This window comes from Meles meles, chromosome 14, assembly GCF_922984935.1.
Source record: "Meles meles chromosome 14, mMelMel3.1 paternal haplotype, whole genome shotgun sequence".
Lineage (NCBI taxonomy): Eukaryota > Metazoa > Chordata > Mammalia > Carnivora > Mustelidae > Meles > Meles meles.
The window spans coordinates 77,731,647-77,753,619 of NC_060079.1; the positions used below are offsets into that span (position 1 = coordinate 77,731,647).

Here is a 21,973-nt window from a genome sequence, read left to right on the forward strand (position 1 = left end):
AATTAAAAAGATAAGAGGCCTTTCACAGACACTATTATTTTAAATTATTCCTTTAGCTGGTGCTCGAGTCTTTTCCCCTGGGCGTCTCCACCATAGGTAGATGAGGGGTGGCTAGAGTAGGCTTTTCCTTTCAAGGGAAGAGCCCTGCCAAGAAAGGGGAGGTGGGGAGGGGGAACCTAGGGCAAGTGCAGCCCTGGGGCATCTCAAGCAGGGGAGTTTGGGGAAAGCACACATATGGAAACTGAAGAAATGGAAACTGATTCCCTATCCACGCCTGCATACCCCTTGGACAATTTCAAGAACTCCCAGGAGTATCCATAACGTAGTATAAAGACCCTCATGCTAAACTAATGTGGTTTTTGAAGAGGCAAATGCGTGAGAGGCAATGGGTTGTCAAATATTCCAAGGAAGATAAATTGTTTTCTGCTGGAAGGGAGTCAAGTTTCCTAGAGGGACAACAGAGTGATGTCTTTGAGGAGTCAGATGGGGCTCATATCCAGAATTTCTTCAGTCCAGTTGGTGAGAGATTTTAATGCACTGCTACCATAATTGAAGTCTCTTTCTCTGTCTCTCTAAATATATATGTTCTCTCTCTCGCTATATACATGTCCATATATATTCATATTCATATTTATACATTATACTATGTATATATGTCAATTTTTCATGAAAGGTGATAGTAGTCTTGTTTACCAGTACATGTAATACTTTTATTATTATTTTAAGTCAGTTGTCATTGTCACACTGTTTTTTGCTTTTTTTTTAAAAGATTTTATTTATTTATTTGACAGAGAGAGATCACAAGTAGGCAGAGAGGCAGGCAGAGAGAGGGGGAAACAGGTTCCCTGCTGAGCAGAGAGCCCAATGCAGGGCTCGATCCCAGGACCCTGAGACCATGACCTGAGCCGAAGGCAGAGGCTTAACCCACTGAGCCACCCAGGTGCCCCTGTCACACTGTTTTTAAGTCTTTGATTAATGTTCCCCCAGTATGATTTGCTTGGGGACAACCTCAATCTGTATCTGTGGGAGACCCAATTATTAGAATATTTAATTAAGAGTTTCTTTCAGGCACTTCTCAGAGAACAATCTAATATTAGAGAAACCCCACCTTATTTATATCTCTACGATTGAACAATGAAGAAATCTTGACAGTTGTCACAAAGACTCGCATAGACCAAACATTACAAAAATTATTTTCATTTATTTAAGCCTTTAAAATAAAATATTCATTTAATATGATACTCACAGAGGCAATAAAATACATAATTTAGTCGGCTTTTCAAACTCATTTAAACATACAGAGCTGTCATTTTACAAAGCTCAGCTATTTTTCTCCCCTCGAGCATTATCAGGAAAAAAACCACAACTCACAAGATACCATTCCATGTAAGAAAGCCAAGTTTTGCCTCATATATCTGGATCTTATAGGGAGGAAAAGCCTGCTTGCTTCAGCTGCTGGCATCCAGACCCTCGACTCTGGGTATGTTGAAACGATCACCTGAATTCACTGTGTGGCTTCAGTACACCTGCCTGTTTTCTGTTTGACGAGGAAAGCACAGGAGGTACTTAACAGACAGACCCAGAGTCTTCCTTGTACACTCTCGAAAGCATATTCTTTGGAACTCCCTAATGGAAAATCTGTACCATCTCTCCCCTACTGGCCTTTAATAAAAATCTTTAGTCCTTTTTAATATATTTGTCTAATGATGAAAAAAAATACAGGAGCTTTATTCAATTGTAAATGTGACCCTCCTATAAAAAGGCATAAGTGTTACAATTTTAAAAGCATATGCCCTCACCCTCCATTGAAAACTCAGAGTTGATCTTCGTGTTCTTTTAATGCTGAGGAACACCAGCAGGATCTGAACTCACATCACCCAAATGCAAAAGGCCGTTTGGAACCCAAACACTCGAAAGGAAATCTATGAGGCAGGGAAAATGTCCAAATGGAAAACAGAACTAAACCACTGTGATCTGAGTTAAGAATGTGCCCGCTTTTGCTGCAGAATGAAGGAAAAGAAATTCAATTAGATCCAACACGTGGCCAGTTGTTTCCCCCTTGACACTGAACCCTGCTGCCATTGATCAAATCCTCCCTGCTTCCTCTTGTGACGCCTACTCACAGCACGCAGACAACCCACTTGGCAGTGGCCACCCTACTTCTGGGTCCTGGACATGTCCTCTTTTCAAATACTGTTTAATACCCACTTCCCTCGTGGCTCCCTGATTTCATTCTTTTTATTGGTAACATCTAACTAACCCTTATCATGCATTTCAAGTGGGCCTTTATTATCGGTGCTTTGCCTTGCATTTCCCATCATCTCTCATGGAACTGAACTCACCCACTAGAGTAGGGGTGGTTTTTGCAGGACCCCTGCAGTCTTTGAGCCTCCTGGCCCCTCCCCGCTCCCTGATGCTTACCGTGGGGCCTTCCTGTTAGCTGAATAGATCTGCCTCCTACAGACAAACCTTGAAGAAGCCCCTTTCTAGGGCTTGAAGAGCTCTTTGCCAAATTTAAGACATAGGAAAGAATTCTGCTTTTCCTAAAAAAACCTGGTGGTGTCATTGGACTCCTGAGGCAGAGCAACCAATGTATAATGTCACTGCTGAGTATGGGCCTGATTCTAATTTGGTGATTGAATTCTATTTAGTAACTCTTTTCTCTTATTTTTGCTTTTGGACTGTTCCTGGAGAAGACTGACTTTTTTTTTTTTTTTTTAATACCGGAAGTCAGGTATTTGTCCATGTTACACTACAAAGTTATATAAATAAATAGGTTACAACATTTTCAAAGTAATGATTAATATGTCAGTGGAAGATGTTCATTTCAATCTTTTTACAATCATAAATACTGAAGAAAATCTTGATCATTTTATAGTAATAACAACAATTCATTGCATCTATATTAAGATACGAAAAGTCAGGTTATGAGATTCTGGTTAAGAATCCATTCAGGAGTTAGGACGGTCTCAGTGTTACCAATGTCAGTTTTAGTCGGAGGTCTGAGGATATTTCTTGGGCATATTTCAAAGACAGTATATATATGTGTATATATATATAAAAATATTTGTCACATTAAGGATTTGGATCACCAGTCACTCGGTACCAAAACCAATGTATGGATTCAACTGGAATTTAAATTTTCACTTGAACTTTTTCCTGCCAAATATCCCATCAAAACAAAGAAATCTTGTTAACAGAAGCATGTACTTTTGAATTCTTCTCTTTTGTCCACTCAGTGTCTACCTTCCATCTGGTTGAAATCCTTCATTCACCTTATGGAGCGATGACCCGGAGACCATTTCGTTGTCTTTGCTCTCTGAAAATTCCACATCATTTTTTCCATAACATTTCTTGTATGCCACATATGCTAGAAAGTAATACACAGGAAGTTAGTGGAGTTTCACAACAATTAGCTGCAAGCATTTTTTGGGCAGTGATTACAATCTATGGCTCAAAATCAGCTTGCACTTTCTGTAGGCTGCATGTTGCTTAGAGAAGTGGACGACGTTCTTTAGTTCCACAGCCAGCCGTGGTGGGAGGGATGGTTGTTATTTCCTGGCAAGGGGAGATGAGCAGTGTATGTGTGTATACACGTGCAATGTACCCATGAATGGGGCGGTGGAAAGGGGTGAATCAGCCCATGTGGTCACAATTTTGAGCCATATTTTCTATATAAGTTTCACCTGTAATAAAAGTACTATTTTTTTTTTTAAATCTACACTACTGATTTTTCTTCTATTTCTCAATTGGTTCCAAAGTTAACAGAGGGAGAGAAAGTATTACTTATTGGAACTTCACACTTAAAATAGGTATAATAATATTGTTTATCTCAGAGGGTAATTGTGAACCTTCAAAGAAATAAATAGTAAGATGCCTACTATGGCCTTGGGAGAGTAGTTACTGTTCAGGAAATATTATCTCTCATGATACACAGCTGCGAGAGACAAGGATCTGCTTCAAAGATCTTAATATGTCACGATCCATGTCTCCTTATTGGTCCCATTAGCAATATATTAATTTTGAAGCCACTGAGCTATTGAGTCTATTGAACTGAGCTTGTGGTTAATTAAAATAGTCCAACAGTTTTATTATAAATTGTTTTCAGCTGGGACTTCTTCAACACACACCACTTATTTTATTTAACCAAATTGTTTATTCTCTTCTTTCTTTCTTCTTTTTCTTCCCCTCTCTTCCTCCCTCCTTCCCCTTCCTTCCTACCTTCCTCCCTCCTCTGTGCCTTCCATTCCTCTTTTCCTTGTTCCAGAAAAATTTAAGCTTCTAATCCTTTTACCGAAATATGTTTCCAGGCACTGCATGTAATTAATAATGATGACTTCCTCATCTTTATTTTTACTGATAAAAACGTGGGAAAGTATAAGAGCAATATCGCTACCTGCCTTCCATCATTCCTTCGGCTTATCTATGAGTCTCTTTTGAGTTAGTTATTCAACTAGCAAATTCACTGAATTGTTCTATCAACCAGTCTGCTTTCTCTGGCTTTCTAGTAGACACCACTAGCTAATTATTCAGAAAAATCTCAAGGTGTACCAAGCTGGGTGTATGTCTATCATACATGACAACAAGGTAATTAGACCATGGACTCCTGTCTCCTGTGTGAATGATAGATCAGTGGAAATTTTCTAATGGATCCAGAGAGTCTTATAGGAGAAGGGAAACTCTGCTTTGAGAGTAGTGTTCTGGACAGTAGCACAGAGAAGAGTTAGTGCCCACGGGCAAGTGCATTACCTATTGGAGTGAACAAAGCCAAACCAGACACAAACAACACCGGGCCACTGGGCATTCTACAACTTAACACTCCCACTATTTGTGTCTTTCACCTTCACTATATAACCCTCCTTAAAAATCAATGAGCTTAAGGTATCAGTCTCTTTATTTAGAAAATAAAATTGAGTTTAAAAATAGAGGTTAAACATATCAGTCCCTGGAGAACAAAATGCAAGGAAAGCTTTAACTAGGTGAAGGCCAGCAGGTGGCAGGTGCTGAGGCTTAGAGCTGGAAGCTACAGTGGAGGAAAATGAAAAACCAGGTTAGTTAGCCCTAGGATTTGAAATAAGGATGTGTTTGCTTTGACTGTTTCAATTATATGGACATTACGCAGTGTAGGCACACATGAACATGCACACATATCTGTCTTCCAGTATAACAGCCTGATAAATATCCCTTGTATGCAACTGTTTTGGATAAAGAGCCTATATTTACAAAGTATATCAAGATGATGATCTGGAAAAAATGCCCAGCTTGGCGTTTCTGGAAGCATGTAGAAAGACACACAATAAAATTCTCCTAACAGGTTAATATGCCTCCCTCATTATTGAGAAAAGGAAAGCTGATGGAGAGAATTGACCTCTATACTCATCATTTAAAAGTAATAACTATATAAAGTACATAAATAAAAATTCATAAATATATAAAATATGTAAAAATAAATAAATACTCTTTACTAGAACCTTCTGATAAAATTGCAGTCTTCTTGGGAAGTCATGATAACATTATAGGTGGCTCTTCCCATCCATTTTTTTTTTATTACCAGAAGAAGGGAGTTTAACTTATGTCATTCACTGCCACAAAATATTATTTTAAAAAATGCCATCTTAGTCTCCTGAGGCTTTCTCAAGGAGGAACATCATCAGCAACATGTGATTAGCATCACTCCTTACTTCCTAGGAATATTGCTGCAAAGGCAAGCTGGAAGATGCTATAGATGAGCGGGAAGGTAAACACGAGGTTGAGTTCCTCCTGGGTGAAGGAGAGCTGTACGATGGTGGAGCACAGCTGAGTGTTCTGCATCCCTGTTTCCAAAGCAACTGTCCGGCACCTATGAGACACATTAAGAGGAGTTACCCTTTTGTTGTCAGTATTTTTTACTTTGTTATTGAATAACACTGGAAGCAGATATACTGTGAGAGCACCTGGGTGGCTCTGTTGGTTAAGCCCCCAACTCTTGATTTCAGTTCAGGTCATGATCTCAGGGTCGGACATTGAGCCCCATAGGGCTCCACACTGGTTGTGGAGACTGCTGGAGATTCTCTCCCTCTTTCTCTCTTCCTACCCCTCTTTCCACTTTGCACACATGCATGTGTGCTCTCTCTCTCTCAAAAGAAAGCAGACATAATGAGAACAAGTACATATATGTGTATATATTCATATCTGCTTTAAATGTATATATTTATTCAACATGTACTTTTACTTAAACTACGTAGATATATAACTTCTTAATATATACTATTATATACTATATAAATATTCTCCCTATATACATAGATAATATCTGACCCTAGTTACTGTTTCTTCTTTTTAAAGATTTACCCTTCCTTTTGACAGAGAGAGAGAGTGCATGTGAGAGTGGGTGGGAGAGAGGCAGAAGGAGAGGGAAACAAGCAGACTTCCTTCAGAGCAGGAATCCCGATGTGGGCTCGATCCCAGGACCCTGAGATCATGACCTGAACTGAAATCAAGAGTGGGATGCTTAACCAATGGAGCCACCCAACTGTGCCCACCCTAGTCACCTTTTATGATTGTTATGATAATGAGAAAATGGATATAAACCTCTACAAAAGTTAAAAAAGCATATGCAAATAAAACCATTGTTGTTACTGTTTTCTCATTAAAAAAATTTAAAGATAATTTTTTTTTTGTCCAGACAAACAAAGAACACCAACTCGCTTATTTAGCAGTGGAATAGATCTATATTTGTGTCCATATATTATATATCTGTGTATATCTTTGATCTGTATATATGTGTATATATGTATGTATATATCCTTATATATAAAGACTATTTATATTATGTCATAATCTTTATTAGTAGGTAATATATTCAATATAAATAAAATTACATTTTGAATAATACATATACATTTAAAGCAGGGATTTATAAATAAAAAAGCAGATATGAAAAGAGCAGGATCATTTATATTAGTGTTCCATAAATTCAAAGTGGGCTCATTTCACTCTTTTCAATTATGCCCTTGGTAACTGTGCAGAGCACAGAGGGAGCTGAGAAAACACTCAAGATAGAGTATTTGTTAGAGTTCTTTCAGTTTTAAGTTGGCATTGTTTTTCTGACTAAATCTTGATTAAAAAAAAAAGTCTGCCAGGTAGATGTTATTTCCCCATTCTGCGGATGAGAAAGGTCAGAGGAAGAGTGAGTGCCTGTCCTGAGGTCCCGAGGTCAGTAAGTGGTAGGCACAGGTCAGCTTGACAACATATATGTAACGCTCTCCACTACCCAGTGCTGTTCATCTCCCAACTTCATACATGCTCCGACGCTGACACCTTTTTTTTTCTGCCCAAGGATTCAGATGGGCTGGTAGGAGAGGAAAAGTTTCTACTTGGGACCAGACTCATACATGCTAACCCCAGTTCTAACATCAGTGCCTTGGGATGATGAGTCCATCCTGCCGCTGGCTGGAGGAGCCCTTGTGAGCGACAAGGCCAGCCTGAGTGCTTTTGCTGAAATTACTCTGTTTGGAAAATAAGAATGTGAGGCATTGAAGGGGTCAATCTGCGTTGTGTGGGGAATGGTCCCCAAGCATTTGAGCAACAGAGAGGCTGTCAGTATTTTCTTCCTGGGGGAGCTTATATAATTTAGAAATGAATGAGTCTATATCATGACATATTCGGAAATGGGGTGAAAGTTATTAAGGGTGAAAAATTTTGAATTTTTTAATCAGTTTTTTACAGCTGTTACGGGTTGAATTGTGTCCTCCCAAATGGATATGCTGAAGTCCTCGTGCCCAGGACGTCAGAATGTGGACTTATTTGGAAATATAGTTATCACATATATGCTTAGTTAAGGTAAAGTAATTAGGATGGGCCCTAATCCAGTACGACTGGTGTCCTTATCGTAAGGGGACATTTGAATACAGAAACATTCATAGAAGAAAGACAATGTGAAAACAGCCATCTGTAAGCCTAGGAGACAGGCCTTGGACAGATTCCCCCTCACAGCCCTCAGAAGGAACCATCCTTCTGGCTTGCTGATCTTTGGACTTCTGACCTCCAATACTAAGTGAAGATAGACTTCTGTTGTTTAAACCACCCTGTCTGGGGTAGTTCCTTACAGCAGCCCTAACAAATGCATACTACAATGATTACAGAAGAAAATTTCCAGTCTGGTTTACCAAAGCACCCTACCTGTGCCAGGGTTGACCAGATATTCTAGCCAGTAAAAACCCTAAAGAGTATCCGGCCAATGGAAATAGCGTTCCTATGATCCACAGTTTGGGAGCGATGATCCAGGCACTCTGGTATAGGACTCCTCCAACGACAGCTATGAGCACGATAAGGATTGCCCCTGTGATGGACCCGATCTGAAAGGAAGACACAAGCAGACCCAACAGCTGAGACGATGAAGTCGCTGTGCTGTGTATTCCTCTCCTGATGACTGTGGTCAGCTCACCAGAAACTGCGGTGTTTGTCCTATGTTCTCATTTTTTAGAAAATAGTGAGACCTCTGATGTCCATGCTCCATTAGCCTGAAGAAGATGTTCTAGCTTGGAACTTATCCTTGTTGGAGAGGAAGAAAGCCAAGTCTGCAAGAACTGGAAGACCTGGCCTCCAGATTCAACTCCTCCTGCTCTCCTTCCTTTGGTAAGTCATACAACTTCTACTAGTCCTGCTTTCTTCATCTGTAACTGAAGATAAAATGTTGCCCTAGATACTTTTCATGATGATCATAGTGAGAAAAGCGATATAAAACTCTACAAAACTTAAAAAACATACGCAAACAAACTACTATTGTTACTGTTTTCTCCTTTTCACATTAAAAAAAAATTGAGATTATATATATATATATATATATATATATTTGGTCCAGAGGAACAAAGAACACTGGCTAGCTTATTTTGTCTCCTGATCAATGGGATATATGTATGCCTACATCTATATCTATCTATACCTTTATCTGCATTAATATCTGGATATTTATATCCTCTGTGTCTTTATCTTATCCATATCCATCTCACCTAGGTAGAATACAGCTGGTGAAGGGGAATGAATGATTACTGATTACTTATGGGTACTAACATCTACCAGTTGCCAGGTGCTGAACTGACCATATGGATTCAGAGATAAGAAACAGATGATCTATTTTCAAAAACAGCTCTCTTAGTCTATTTTACAATACAGACCCACAGAACAGAGATCAGAGCCAAGTGCCATGGGAGTACAAGGTAGAGTAAAAGCGGGAGGCAGTGTTTGAGTTGAGTATCTCAAAGTGGGCATAGAATTCTGCCCTGTAGTGGGATCAGGAAGAGTGTTCTAGAAGAGCAGATGGCACATCTAACAACATCAAATCCCCCTAGATGGAGAATTATAATATAATGAGAAAACCGATTTAGAATTCACCAGAACCAATTTAGAATTCACACTGTGGAGCATTTGATTTTCCAACCTACGGCATGGGACACTTACCTTAAGTATGATCTTGGCTTTATGGGGCCACTTGTGATTAACAAACATTCCAATGGAAACAGGAACAACAAGAGCGACCAAAGATGTACCTAAATGTGACAGAAGAGACATTTCATCAGCAGAACACAGAGCACAGGACAGAGGAAAAGAAGAGAGTAGCAGCTTGAAGAAAGCTTGGTCAGTCTCCCTTCTTGAACACCCAAAACAGACTCAAGCAAAACAACAATAAACTCTCCGTCTTTACCCACTTCAGTAAATAATTTCATATTGCTGATACAGTCTTGATAATAGGGATGATATAAATCCTTTTTGGTGCTCTTTATACTGACACTTTTTTAGTTTCAGTTTATTGGAATCTTGGCTTCTTTGCTCTTCAGATCTTTATATCCTAGGAAAAATGCCTCTTTAAACTTTGTGTATATGTTTATGTTTGTGGGGTACACACAGATATTATACATCTCCCTGTTACTTCCCCATAGTAAAGATAAAACAAAAAGTTCAAAATTCTCCAGGCATTCCATGGGCTAATGACTTCTGGCTCAGACTGAGCTCAGTTATTCAAATCTATGGCAGAGAGGTGAGAGAAGAGGTTGAAAAAGCGTGCTTTAAATTTTCTGTGAGATAATATATTTGGCGACCTCTCAAGTAATTATAATTCTTTGCAGGAACGTGCTCACCCAGCCAGATAAAAGAGTCGTACTTCAATTTCCCTGTGTTAAATTTACTGCTGTTCCCATGACATGTGGTTTGTTCCTCCATGTTACTTAACACTCATTGGTCCAATCACTGCTTTTATATAATATAGTACCAACAACTTCGAACTTCTGATGGGCTGTTTCTTTTTCAAATATCCTTTTAAAGCAGTAGGGGAAAGTGGAATTGAATAATGAAATTTTGAGAGTGGTTTTTACTTAGCATTGGAGTAGGTTCAATGAAGACTGGAAAATGGATTCTAGATTTCAGGGCTGTAAATATGAATTTAAAATGAACACAACAGTGGTGAAAACATAATTTCTTTGTAGCCTTCTGGTCTTCCTGGCAATATAAAGGTCAGCAGTTACTTTTTCCCAGAAATTACTCAAAGGGATTAAGTCATGGCCAGGAGTACCTGCAGCAGGAAAAAAGAAAGATGGGAAGACAGGATGGGGAGAAAATGGTGGAACACAGGATACGGAAAAGAGTTGTTGATAGACAGGCTGGTGAGAGCTCCCAGAAAAATCCCCTTTGGGAGGAAGGAGACTTCCTCCCTGGGGTGTCCAGACTATTCTCTAAATTGTGTGAAGTTTGTAGGCCTTAAATTAAAACCATCTTGATATGCATTGATTGTCGTGTGGAACTTAAATTGGTGCAAATGCTGTGCTTGGAATGTCAGTGTGGTTAGGTTTGGGTACTGTGTACTTTAAAGGGGTTGGCTCTGTGAGGGGAACGACCCTCTCCCCCTGCCTCACCATGGTGGGGCCCCTCATGCTGAGTCTTTATCTCCTCCCTAAGGTTATAGGATTTCCAGCCTAAGGCTATAGGATAAGCCTGCAAGCAGGACCACCTGCCCAAATCGTGTTTCCTCTCTTCACTAGAGGAGGCCAGGGACAGTTTTCCAGGACTAGAAATTGATCGGAAAAGACACTCTTTGCCCTTCCTTGCACTCGGAGTGTGCGGCTCCCACCTGAAGAGGTGGGTTGGTGTGACTCTTGACTCCCCAGTGGGGTAAAGATTCTCTTTCCTTCTCAGGGCTGCTTTCCCTCTTCTTTAAGTGCCTGCACCCCCGACCCCACCCCCGCCCCGTGTCAAAGGCCTGTCCAGTTAGACCGGAAAGCACTGCTTGCGGTTGTACCATCCGATCCATAACTCAGCCTTGATCAAGTACACAGAGCACATACAGGAGGAAGGAAAGGTGGATACAAGCGAGAGGCAGACAGTCATAGTGGGGCTGTGGAGCCAGGTCGACTCAGAGTGGAACCCTGCAGACTGTGGGGAGGGTGCAAACCACCCAGCCCCTCTGTGCTCTGATTTCCCCATTTGTGAAGTGGGGAGAGTTACATCTAGTTTCCACTGGCTGCTGCTGTGGGAATTAGGTGATGAGGCAGGTGCACAGTGCACGGCGCTGGACACCGTCCAAGAGACCGCGGAGGGGGAGGCAGGAATGGCAACCAGTGGCAGCTCTTTTCAGCGGCGCCAACTGTGGGGCTGCCCTCCTCCACCTCCACGCGCCCATGGGAGGGCTCAGTTAGAGTGTTTTCCCCTCATAGTGAGTGGGCATCGCGTGAAGCCTGGGTTTGGAGTCCTGCCCACAGAGAGCATGCGCAGCCCAGGGGCACTTCCAGCTCCCTGCTCATCTGGGACAAATGAAACCTTTACCCTGGGCCTTAGCTCCCTTCTCCAGAAAGTGTTGAGAACAACTTGTGAAGTAATGAGGTTGCTTGTTTTCTTAAAGGTCTAGAAAAACCAATAGCAGGAAGGTTAAGCTGGAAAACAAGTCTGGGCAAAATGGTGAATAAACAGAGTTAATATCTTTGTTTCTTAAAATTCATCATCATCATTATTATTTTAATCTTTTCCTCTTCTTTTTTTTTTTTTTTTTTTTTTTTTTTTAGTTTATGTTTTCTATTTATTTATTTTTTTTTCAGCGTAACAGTATTCATTCTTTTTGCACAACACCCAGTGCTCCATGCAAAACGTGCCCTCCCCATCACCCACCACCTGTTCCCCCAACCTCCCACCCCTGACCCTTCAAAACCCTCAGGTTGTTTTTCAGAGTCCATAGTCTCTTATGGTTCGCCTCCCCTCCCCAATGTCCATAGCCCCCTCCCCCTCTCCCAATCCCACCTCCCCCCAGCAACCCCCAGTTTGTTTTGTGAGATTAAGAGTCATTTATGGTTTGTCTCCCTCCCAATCCCATCTTGTTTCATTTATTCTTCTCCTATCCCCCTACCCCCCCATGTTGCTTCTCCATGTCTTTTCTCTCTTTTTTTTTCTATTTTCTTTTCGTTTTGCCCTGACCTCTTTTCTGATGACTTTTACCTCCACTGGGGTGCTAGTTACTCTTTCTTATGTTCTCTTCCTTTCAAAATTTATTCACATTAAAGGGTGTGGAATAAGTCATTCATACTATATTTCAAATTATTATATTCATACTATAGTTCAAATTATTCATGAACATTCAATTACCATGGAATGTTTTCCAAATGGGAATGGATATCTAGAGGAGAATATTTTAAAGCTTAAAGTATTTTTAAAAAAGATTTTATTTATTTATTTGACCCAGAGAGACACATATTTATATATTTGACAGAGGGAGACACAGTGGGAGAGGGAACATGAGCAGGGGGAATGGGAGAGGGAGAAGCAGGCTTTGCGCTGAGCAGACCCTGGGATCATGACCCCAGCCGAAGGCCTATGCTTAAATACTGAGCCACCCAGTCACCCCAAACTTAATTTTTAAAACAATAAGTAATACAGAATTAAGCTCCTTACTCAGCAGACAGGTTCTTTGGGAGACCTACAATGCACACCATGCAAACAGTCTACATTGTTTGAGTTGAAGGAAGATGCCCTCCTGGGGAGTGGACTGAGAGTTAAGGAGCATGAGACATAAGAGGTGACTGGTTCTGCAGGGTCCCCCTGAAACCTGGTATGATGGAGTTGCCCAGATCAGTAAAAGGACCTTGTGCATATTGAGGAAGATATGCCAATACAGGTCGTCCCTGATTAGTATTTTCAAAGTTTGCTCAAATTCAATTGTGTAGGCCCCCATCCCATTTTTATCATGGAAACAATCTTTTGTAGAAACAGAAAGGATTTTAGACACAGCTGTCCAGCTTCCTATACCAACAGGAATTCCTTTACAAATATCCTTCTGAGTCATCACTTAGCTTCGCTTACACTAAGCTCCATTCAGTGGACACCCACACCTCCCGAGGCAGCCATCAGCTGAATAATGACTATGCAGCATGCCATGTACCTGGCGATATGTACTATCTCACCTGTATCTCGTCTTTTATGACTACAGCTCTGTGGGAAATGCCCGGTTTGGGAAGGCTGGGAAGTGGTTCATCTTACCCTTGATCCCATGTTACACAAACGACTTAATTTCCCACTGTCATCTATTGTCCCAGAAACAGAAAAACAGCCCTTTTGGGGTGGGGGTAAACATCTGGGAGCAACATGAGTGAAGACAGGGTCATGACTAGCAGACTTGACTCCTGCGCTATGTAAACACCAGTCACCTTTCCCTCTTCACAGTGGCTCACAGTCAAGTGTTATCTACAGTATGTTTCATCTGGTAGTTTCCAAGTGCCACACTCATGATTGTTTACTAGGTGCCCTAATTTCAAAGCATTGGCAGATTTTTTTTTTTTTAAATATTTCTTCGATCTGAATGTCTGGGAGCAAACTCATGTTCCCATGAACTAATTGTACTATGGGTTACGTAAAGGACAGAGCCTCTTGTGTCCCAGCCATCTTGGTTTCCTGAGGTCCAGACAGCTAAGCCTTAAGTCAGCCCCTCTACCTGATGATTTCGATGGAGGAAAAGCAAGTTTTCCCGTGGGGTCAAGGTTTGGCATTTGGATTCTGCCAACTTGCATTGAAAGGCGTCGTGAGTTGTAATGAAATCCCAACTGGGCTGGTGCAAGCTGGGTCTGAGGCTGGCCTGAAGACATACAGAATAGGAGGGGGATATTCATGGCTTACTTACCTATGTTATCAAAGGGAATGACGATCGTCCCAGAGTTGACCCACATTTTGGTATAGACAAAGAGGCACAGCGGCATCATTCCCAGGGCAAGCAGCGTGGAGCAGGTGGTCATGCTGATGCTGGAAGGAAATGGGCAGGTTGATTCATCCCCTGGGCTTTCTTGGGGGAGAGCTTGCTTCATGGTGCAATTTGGGATTAGGAAGTCCCACAAAGATGCTCCGACAGCAGCAGCGTCTAGGCTGATGGATGGACACAGACATGCACCCATCTCTGTGCAGGTCCCAGCCTTGGGCAAAATGCTGAGATCTGGATTTGTTTTTCTACTTTGTCTTGGGTCATTCCTCCCTCCCCATGGGTTCTCAAGGATCAGAGAAGATAGTTAATGGCTGTTTTAATTTGTTATTTAGAAAGGTGCAAGGTGCTTGGACACTCCATCCTTTGGAATTCCCGTCAGAGAAGAGCAAACACATCTATACCAGCCAAGACTTTAGGGGCTTTGCTGTGTCTGTCTGTACTGAGATGAGTTGGGTCTCCCTGGACCTTTGGAGGAGAACACATACCCAAGAGAGGGAGCCTCAGTGTCTTTTCTGAAAGCAGACAGATTATTTTTCCAATGCCTGTGGCTTGAGAAAGAAAGAGGAAGCTGAGAAGGCAGGGGAGACCTGGATTCTATTTTCCACTAAGAAATTTACCAAACGTGTGTTCAGAAGACCAGAGTTTGGCACTGTTCCTCCTGAGAGCATCTGTGTTTCAGTGAGTGGACCTGGCTGGGTAAGTGGACTTTGGCTTTTGACATGGAAGAATATATGGAATGGTGCTGTTTTCAGCAAAGTGACAGTGGACGGAAGAGAGGTTTTTGGGCAGTGGGTCTTCCTGGTCCCGTCTAAGGGCCATGGGCCCAGATGCACATTCTCTTCCTGGGATACTGAGCTGTTAAGTGTCTAGTCCAGATATTAAAGCCAGACACTGGCTGGGTTGGAAGCAGGCGTGGCCACTTACTACACAAGTACTATATTCTTTGGGTAATTTACTTGACTTCCTTTTGCCAGCTTCCTTATCTGTGAAATGAAGATAAAATTGTCGCCATCTCATAGGCTGTGAGGACTAATGACCCAGTGAGTCCAGTACTTAGAGTAATGCAAGGCTTTTATTAAAATTCAGTTACTGTGTAGCCATGCAGCCATTGTGTGTATGCATGTGTGTGCATGGTTGTGTGTGTGAGTGTGTGTGTGTGTGTGTGTGTGTGTGTGTGTGTGTCTGTGGGGTTCTGTCATAATACAGAATCAGGAAACTGGAGAAATTTTTCTGAAAGATCTTTCTCCAAAAATTGTAGCATTGGAGACTATCAGAGTAGTAATTTCTTAAAGGTATCATATGTGGACTTGAAGGAAAATGTGAAACTATTTATATCACCTGTGCCCTCCCATTCCCCTGCCCCCCACAAACACCAACAACCACACTACACAAGTGTTAAGGAGAACAGCTGGAGGTAAGGAATTTCATTTTAATGCATGAAGCAGTGTTGGCACGAAAATAAGGGTTGTGGCAATAATGTTTATCAGGGGCTTAACTTCCTTAATAACCATTTAAAAAAAAAACTGTAGATGACCTCACTTAAAATGTGTTTAAAGATTTTAGGAAAAAAAATACTTTTCTTAGTGCAGCTAAAATAATATAACACCAACCAATGCTAGGGATGTACGTAAAACATTTCCAAGAAGTTCCATCTATTTATGGTGACAGGTTAACTTGATTGAGATACAAAAAAGGGAGGTTAAGGCAGAATCCAAAACCAGAATAATACTTTTCAGAAACAGTCCTACTTATAATTAAAATACTGGAGTTTGTAAACTCTTTCCCTTCCTTTGACATTATCTTTTTAATATTTATTTACTTATTTTTTGTTTTTGTTTGATTTTGTTTATGACAGAGAGAGACATGGCAAGAGAGAGAACACAAGCAGGGGTAGTGAGAGAGGGAGAAGCAAGCTTCCCGTGGTGCAGGGAGCCTGAAGCAGGCTCGATCCCAGGATCCTGGGATCATGACCTGAGTCAAAGGCAGATGCTTAATGAGTAAGCCACCCAGGTGCCCTCTTTTTTATCTTTTATTTAAAAAACACATTAGAATGGATTTAAGGTTATGGCCATGATGAAATCACTTTTATTTCAGCATGTCTGGTGTACTTACCAGAGCGAAGAGGACAGGAGAGGGGTGCACGAGGGAAAGTGTTTCCCACCTGGATCATAGAGCAAAAAGGAGACCAAGAATTTTTTTATTTTAAACTATGAGAACAGCATTTCGAAGGAAGTCTGTTTCTTTCTTTCTTTCTTTCTTTTTTTTTCTTTCAAATTTCTTTGGGAAAGCTTCAATTTTGAATTATTGCTAAGATAATTTATGAAGTTGTATCATGGTATTGAGTTTGGCAAGAATAGTTAGTTTCTTAAAGAACATGAGGAAGGAGGAATCAACACTTGGAGAATGGAATGGTCTAGTTTTAGTGGGTCACCTTGACCTGAGTCATTGCAGAGGTGCAGGAGACTAGATGGCCCAGAAGTTGATGACATTTGAACTAATATGAGAACAATATCAAGCCACTCAAAAAGAGATGAAAAATAATTCATAGGTAATAGTTTTAGGGAGCAATATAGGGGAATAGACTAGCAAAAAAAAAGTCATTTTACTTGAATGAAATCTGAAATTTTATAAGAAGCATAGGTGTCGGGGCACCTGGGTGGCTCAGTGGGTTAAGCCTCTTCCTTCGGCTCGGGTCATGATCTCAGGGTCCTGGGATGGAGCCCCACATCGGGCTCTCTGCTCAGCGGGGTGCCTGCTTCCTCCTCTCTCTCTGTCTGCCTCTCTGCCTACCTATGATCTCTCTCTGTCAAATAAATAAAAAAAAATTAAAAAAAAAGAAGCATGGGTGTCAACATAGAAATACTACCATGAATTTTTATTGGAATGAGGAAAAATGTAAGAAAAGCAAAAATATCTCTTGTCTTTAATTTTTGGGTTTAGCTCTATTAACGGTTTTCTTTTTAGAAATAAAAACAATAAATGAGAATTCAGTAAATGTTGAGGAATTTGGTGACATTAGTGATGAAGAATGCCAAGACTGTTACCATATTAGAAGTGAAACACCGAATTTGAAAGATCAAAGTGTATACAGATAGTGCTAGAAATTGGGGATGTGATAAGTGATAGAAACAATGTTGAACAAAGGTTAAGGGTCTGGGTAGGGATAACTGAAGTGTGGATCCAAATAATAATTTTGACACGTACTGCCTTTGTGACTTTGGTGAAGGTTACGAGCCTTAAATTTACCGTCTGTCAAAGGCAGAAAATCATAGTATTGTCTCAAGAGGATTATCTTGAGGGTTGAGTACACCCGTGTATATGGAATACTGGTACTGTGCATGAGTCCTAATAGTGCCTGGGCAATGCTAGCGAGTAAAATAAAAATAAATGCTACATGAGAGAAATAAAATTTGGTTACTTATCAGGAAAAACAGAAAAAATCGAATACTGTTAGGTTAGCTCTTAGAGTAGAGAGGAGTTGGACATATATGTGGTTTCAATGGGAGAGATTGCTTCACATTTATGATAAGCCAGAAATTTGGGGATCTTGAACAACTGAATAAACTATGAAAACTGATCTGGAAGATCAAAAAATGCAATAGTCTTTAGCCAGAGAACAAAGGACATGGAAGAAAAATCTAGAAAGTATTAATATTAGAAAATAACTAAAGGGAATGTAGCTAACAGATGGTAGTGAAGGAATCGGGGGCAGTGGGGGAAAGGAGGCATGAGCAGGGATTGCCCAACGATGAAGTGAAAAAGGGGAAAATAAGAGGAAAAAGTCCTTGCATGCTGTGGCTGAGGTCATTGCTGAGAAAGGAGGCTTGAAAATGGGGGATCTCTGGGAATGCAGCAGGCACGAAGGAGACAGACGTCTCTGTGTCCCCTGACCTCTGGGTCCTGCCCCCGGCAAATTCACCTGAAAATGTCACCTTCATTTCTCCCAGAGACATTTTGTGCACAGGATACCCACAGCCCAGCTAGAACTGGTGAAAATACCTGTATGCTAATCAGATTCCTGCAACAATTTTCTAGGCTGGAGAGATCTGAGAAGGAGCTGAAATATCACTTGCTCTATTTCAATGAGCACGGTCTGTAATTTCATTAGGGATGGCCGTCTGCTTTTGCTGTTGTTGTGTTGTTGATGTTTATTCTTTTTCACTACAGATTGCAAAATGCAGTGGCTTCCCAGGTTCAGGTGAGGAGGGATGAGGAGGAGAGGGGGAAACAGGGGTGTGAAGGGGGACAATGGGGTGACCGGGGGATGGGAGTGGGAGTGAGAGGGGACAACAGGATGAGGGGCGATGGGATTGGAGGTGAGAGGGGGGAACAGGAGGCTCTGGGGGGAGATGATTTGGTTTCTTCTCCCAGAAACCACAACCGGGAAAGTTGATAAGGATGGGGTAGTTTTGCGGCAGTGTGTGGTATCCGTCTGAGCAACTAGTAGCCAGTACAGATACCTGTTGGTCTAAACAGTCCTATCTTGGCTGCCATTGCCAGAGTTCCCAGTTTAAGTGGAGAAGGTGAAGTTCTCAGAGGACAGAATTGACTCCAGAAGAATGGAAGGTGTTGGAAAACTGTTTCCTGAGAGCTGAGGTGATAATCTCTTAATTTGCTTTAAAGAAATATTTGAAGAGTTTTTCCTTTAACATGTACAATGCATAATGTCATCGTTTTACATAGTGGCATAATTTAACTCCTTTCAATGATCATGAGCCGTCGTGATAGGCGCTATGATGTGCTCTGCTAAAATATAGCAATGTCCTCTGGGTGGTTGTGTTTATAGAACAGTTGGGCTCTAGACGAAGCGATGCAGAGGCTGCTGTGTCTTGTGAGTTGCCTTCATTGCTTTGCAGGCGGTTTTTGGGTCTTCGCTCTTGAGGTCAGGCTTTCTGGGTCACTTGCTGCTATGGCACATAGGCTTGCCCCTCTGGTGCCTCGTTCCCTGCCCCCACCTCTTATTTTCACCTTCAGTGCTGGGAAATAGCACGATAGAGCTCTAGGACTAAGCAATGAAGAAGGTCCTGTGTAAGGAATATTTGTTAGATTAAGCTGGATTTATTTTGGCTGTGTAGAGTCTTTTCTGGGTCTCGTTTGCGTTCTGGATAGGTGGAATTGCCGGCAAGGTGACTGCTGGCCTGGAGAGCCACTGGTGTTATTTTGTTATTGCAAGACAAGGGCGATCGGTGGAGTACACATTTTCTAGAATGAAAATTAAAAATTCCAATGTCGTATGTCCCATTCAGGGATAATTCTGACTTGTTGCACCTTTCGTATACACTGATTCAGCTGGATGTTTTCTACCGAGGTTTCAAATTCTACTTTGGTTAGGTTTTTGTAAAAAAAAAAAAAAATTATTTTTTTGAGGAATTGTTATATGAGGTAGATAGGATTACATAATCACCTGTTTCAAGACCAGTAAGATTTCCTTAACACCACAGAAAAGTGTAAGTTGGAGCTTTTAGATGCGGTCCCTACAGTTTTAGCCTGCAGAAAGAAATCTGTTTCAACAGCCAAACAACCCAGCATCGTGCATACTTTTCCATCTCACAAAAACGATTACACGTGTGGCATCATCTTGAGGTAGAAGACTCTCCCGTTTTGCTCAAGAGTCACAAATATTATGCAAAAGCTGGTCAGCGGGTGTCAAAGTCCCGAATTCAATTCAGGTCACTCCCCTTGCTGGCTTTGAGAATTGTCACTTCTGTGTGCTCATGTCCAGAACAAACTAAGTTGAAGTCTAAAAGGATCTTGTTGCTGTGTGGTGGTTCACAGATGAACTAAACCTGAGCAACAGTTGCCATCCTTTGTTCTTTACAGGACTTCCTTAGGAAAAAAAAAAATCTCTTGCAAGGAGGATACGGTACTTCCTTAAGTGGAAAAATATGTGAAGTGCAGACACATCGTTTGTGTGGCTTTTCTCAAGCTTTGGGAGGATCAGCCCCAGCTGAGAGGAGATGGCAGGCTCCCTGTTGCTCAGTAGGCAGCGGATTAACGTGGAATACAGTTTTACACTTTGCAGCGGTTGCATTTCTATACCTTAAGCTTCTCTCTTCTGAGTAGAGTAGCTGGTGATGAACAGAGCTGATTACCTACCGTATAGTATTTAATAAGCACTCGTTACATTAACACCTGGCTGCTTTGCAGAAATGCATACCTTTCCCAGGAAATGAGGAATTGTCAGGGAAGGAAAAAGACATTTTTCTATTCAACTTAAAGCACTAACTTTCTTGGTCTCATCACATTAATGCTTCGTCTTACTTCGATTAGTTTTTGTTTTTTTTTTTTCCCCCTCAGTGCTAGTTCAGACTGGTACGGGAAGAATTGGGCAAACATTGCAATTTAGATTACTCCGTGGGAAGCAGAGAAACCATTTCCTGTTTATTTTATAGTAAGGTAAGCATAATTAAAAAAAAAAAGCTGCTGTAGGTTTTTTCTTTTCTTTTCTTTTCTTTTCTTTTCTTTCTTTAAATGCCAGCAGAAGTGAGGCAAATGTACAAATTCTCCCTTAGGCTTTATACCAGGAAAACGCTTCTTCAAAGATCTGGCCAGATATGTGGAGTTGACCATGGTCTCAGCACCGATTCTACCGTTTAATGAACAGTTTGATTTCATGATTGCACTCGGAGCTTCTCATCACCACAGAGAAGAGCTGTTTTGTTGTTTTGTTTTGCTGGTACCAACAAGGAAAACTTTCCCAGGTATACGTGTGGCTCGGAAAGACTTTGGGTCTTTCCCCAAAGATAAACAGCAGTTATTCAACTGCCTGTGAGCTGAGTTAGATTAAAAGGCACAAGTACAAAATATAACCCCCAAACTCCAACAGCTAAGCATTTGTACAGGAAGGCGAGTGAATCCATTTAGTCTCTTTGGTTTAATTCCTCAGTCGTACCCTAGACCAGTGGCAGATCAGACGGACATCACAGTGACATAGGCTTCTGAAAAGATTAATTCATAATATGATCGCAGTATGCAGAGCTTTAGATATCTTACCTCAAGTCCATGTCGCCATCAACCCAATAGGCCAAGATATTGGAGGTGGTTCCTCCGGGACAGCATCCCATGATGAGTATCACCACGGCTTGGAGGGGGAGGACGTCGAAGGCCACTGATAGGATGAACCCTGTGAGGGGCATGATTCCAAACTGACAGAGGAAGCCGACACATATGCCCCACGGTCGCTTTATGTGTCCTAGGAATTTCTTGATTTCCACGTTACATCCCATGGAGAACATCACCATAGCCAAGAGGATGGTCAAGACAGTACTCAGTACCACACTGAGAATGTCATTGAAGTTTTTCTTAGTTACCACACAGGACGTGCCATCGCACACAGTTGCACTGGCTGGACAGCCCGTTGAATTATTCATTGCTGGATTTGCTGCTCAGATGGTCACAGAAGTCCGCAGAAGCCTGCAGAAGCACCAATCTTCTGCTTCTCGCTAGATAAATAATGCCTAATCCAACCACGTCAAACTTTTAAACCCTTCTTAAACATGTGTCACTTGGTTTTCTCTTTCAGAAGCCACCTGGGAGGGGCAATAAAAAACAATAAATGCTAGTTTGTCAGTTTTCAGAGGTAACATTACAACACAGCACAAGTTATGAATCATACAGTTCCTGCCAAATTATTGGTCCGGTTGGAGAATTGTAATTAATCATTTATTGGCATGATAATGAACCATGCCATAGAAAAAGAGCTGTGTTAATGTTTAATGCCGGGAAGGTTTGTTAAATAATGTCAGTTAAGTGACACTGAGAAACAGC

At 41.3% G+C, this 21,973-nt stretch overlaps 1 protein-coding gene across 1 annotated transcript; it reads right to left on the bottom strand.

Moving 5' to 3' along the window:
* Positions 1-837: 837 nt before the first annotated feature.
* Positions 838-21,720, bottom strand: SLC10A2 (solute carrier family 10 member 2). The gene is made up of 6 exons (XM_045978540.1): positions 21,200-21,720; positions 14,132-14,250; positions 9,439-9,527; positions 8,161-8,336; positions 5,682-5,839; positions 838-3,370 (listed from the first exon to the last, which is right to left on the bottom strand). Exons 1-6 carry the CDS (start codon positions 21,574-21,576, stop codon positions 3,243-3,245), a joined length of 1,047 nt encoding a protein of 348 aa, XP_045834496.1. The 5' UTR covers positions 21,577-21,720; the 3' UTR covers positions 838-3,242.
* Between the last annotated feature and the right edge of the window lie 253 nt (positions 21,721-21,973).

Excerpts from the sequence above, each read along its gene's own strand:
- SLC10A2 (XM_045978540.1), bottom strand. The coding sequence starts at position 21,576 with ATGAATAATTCAACGGGCTGTCCAGCCAGTGCAACTGTGTGCGATGGC. Across the intron at positions 9,528-14,131 it reads CATTCCCTTTGATAACATAG|GTACATCTTTGGTCGCTCTT; the intron begins GTAAGTAAGCCA and ends TGTCACATTTAG. Across the intron at positions 5,840-8,160 it reads TCTGGTCAACCCTGGCACAG|GTGCCGGACAGTTGCTTTGG; the intron begins GTAGGGTGCTTT and ends TGTGTCTCATAG.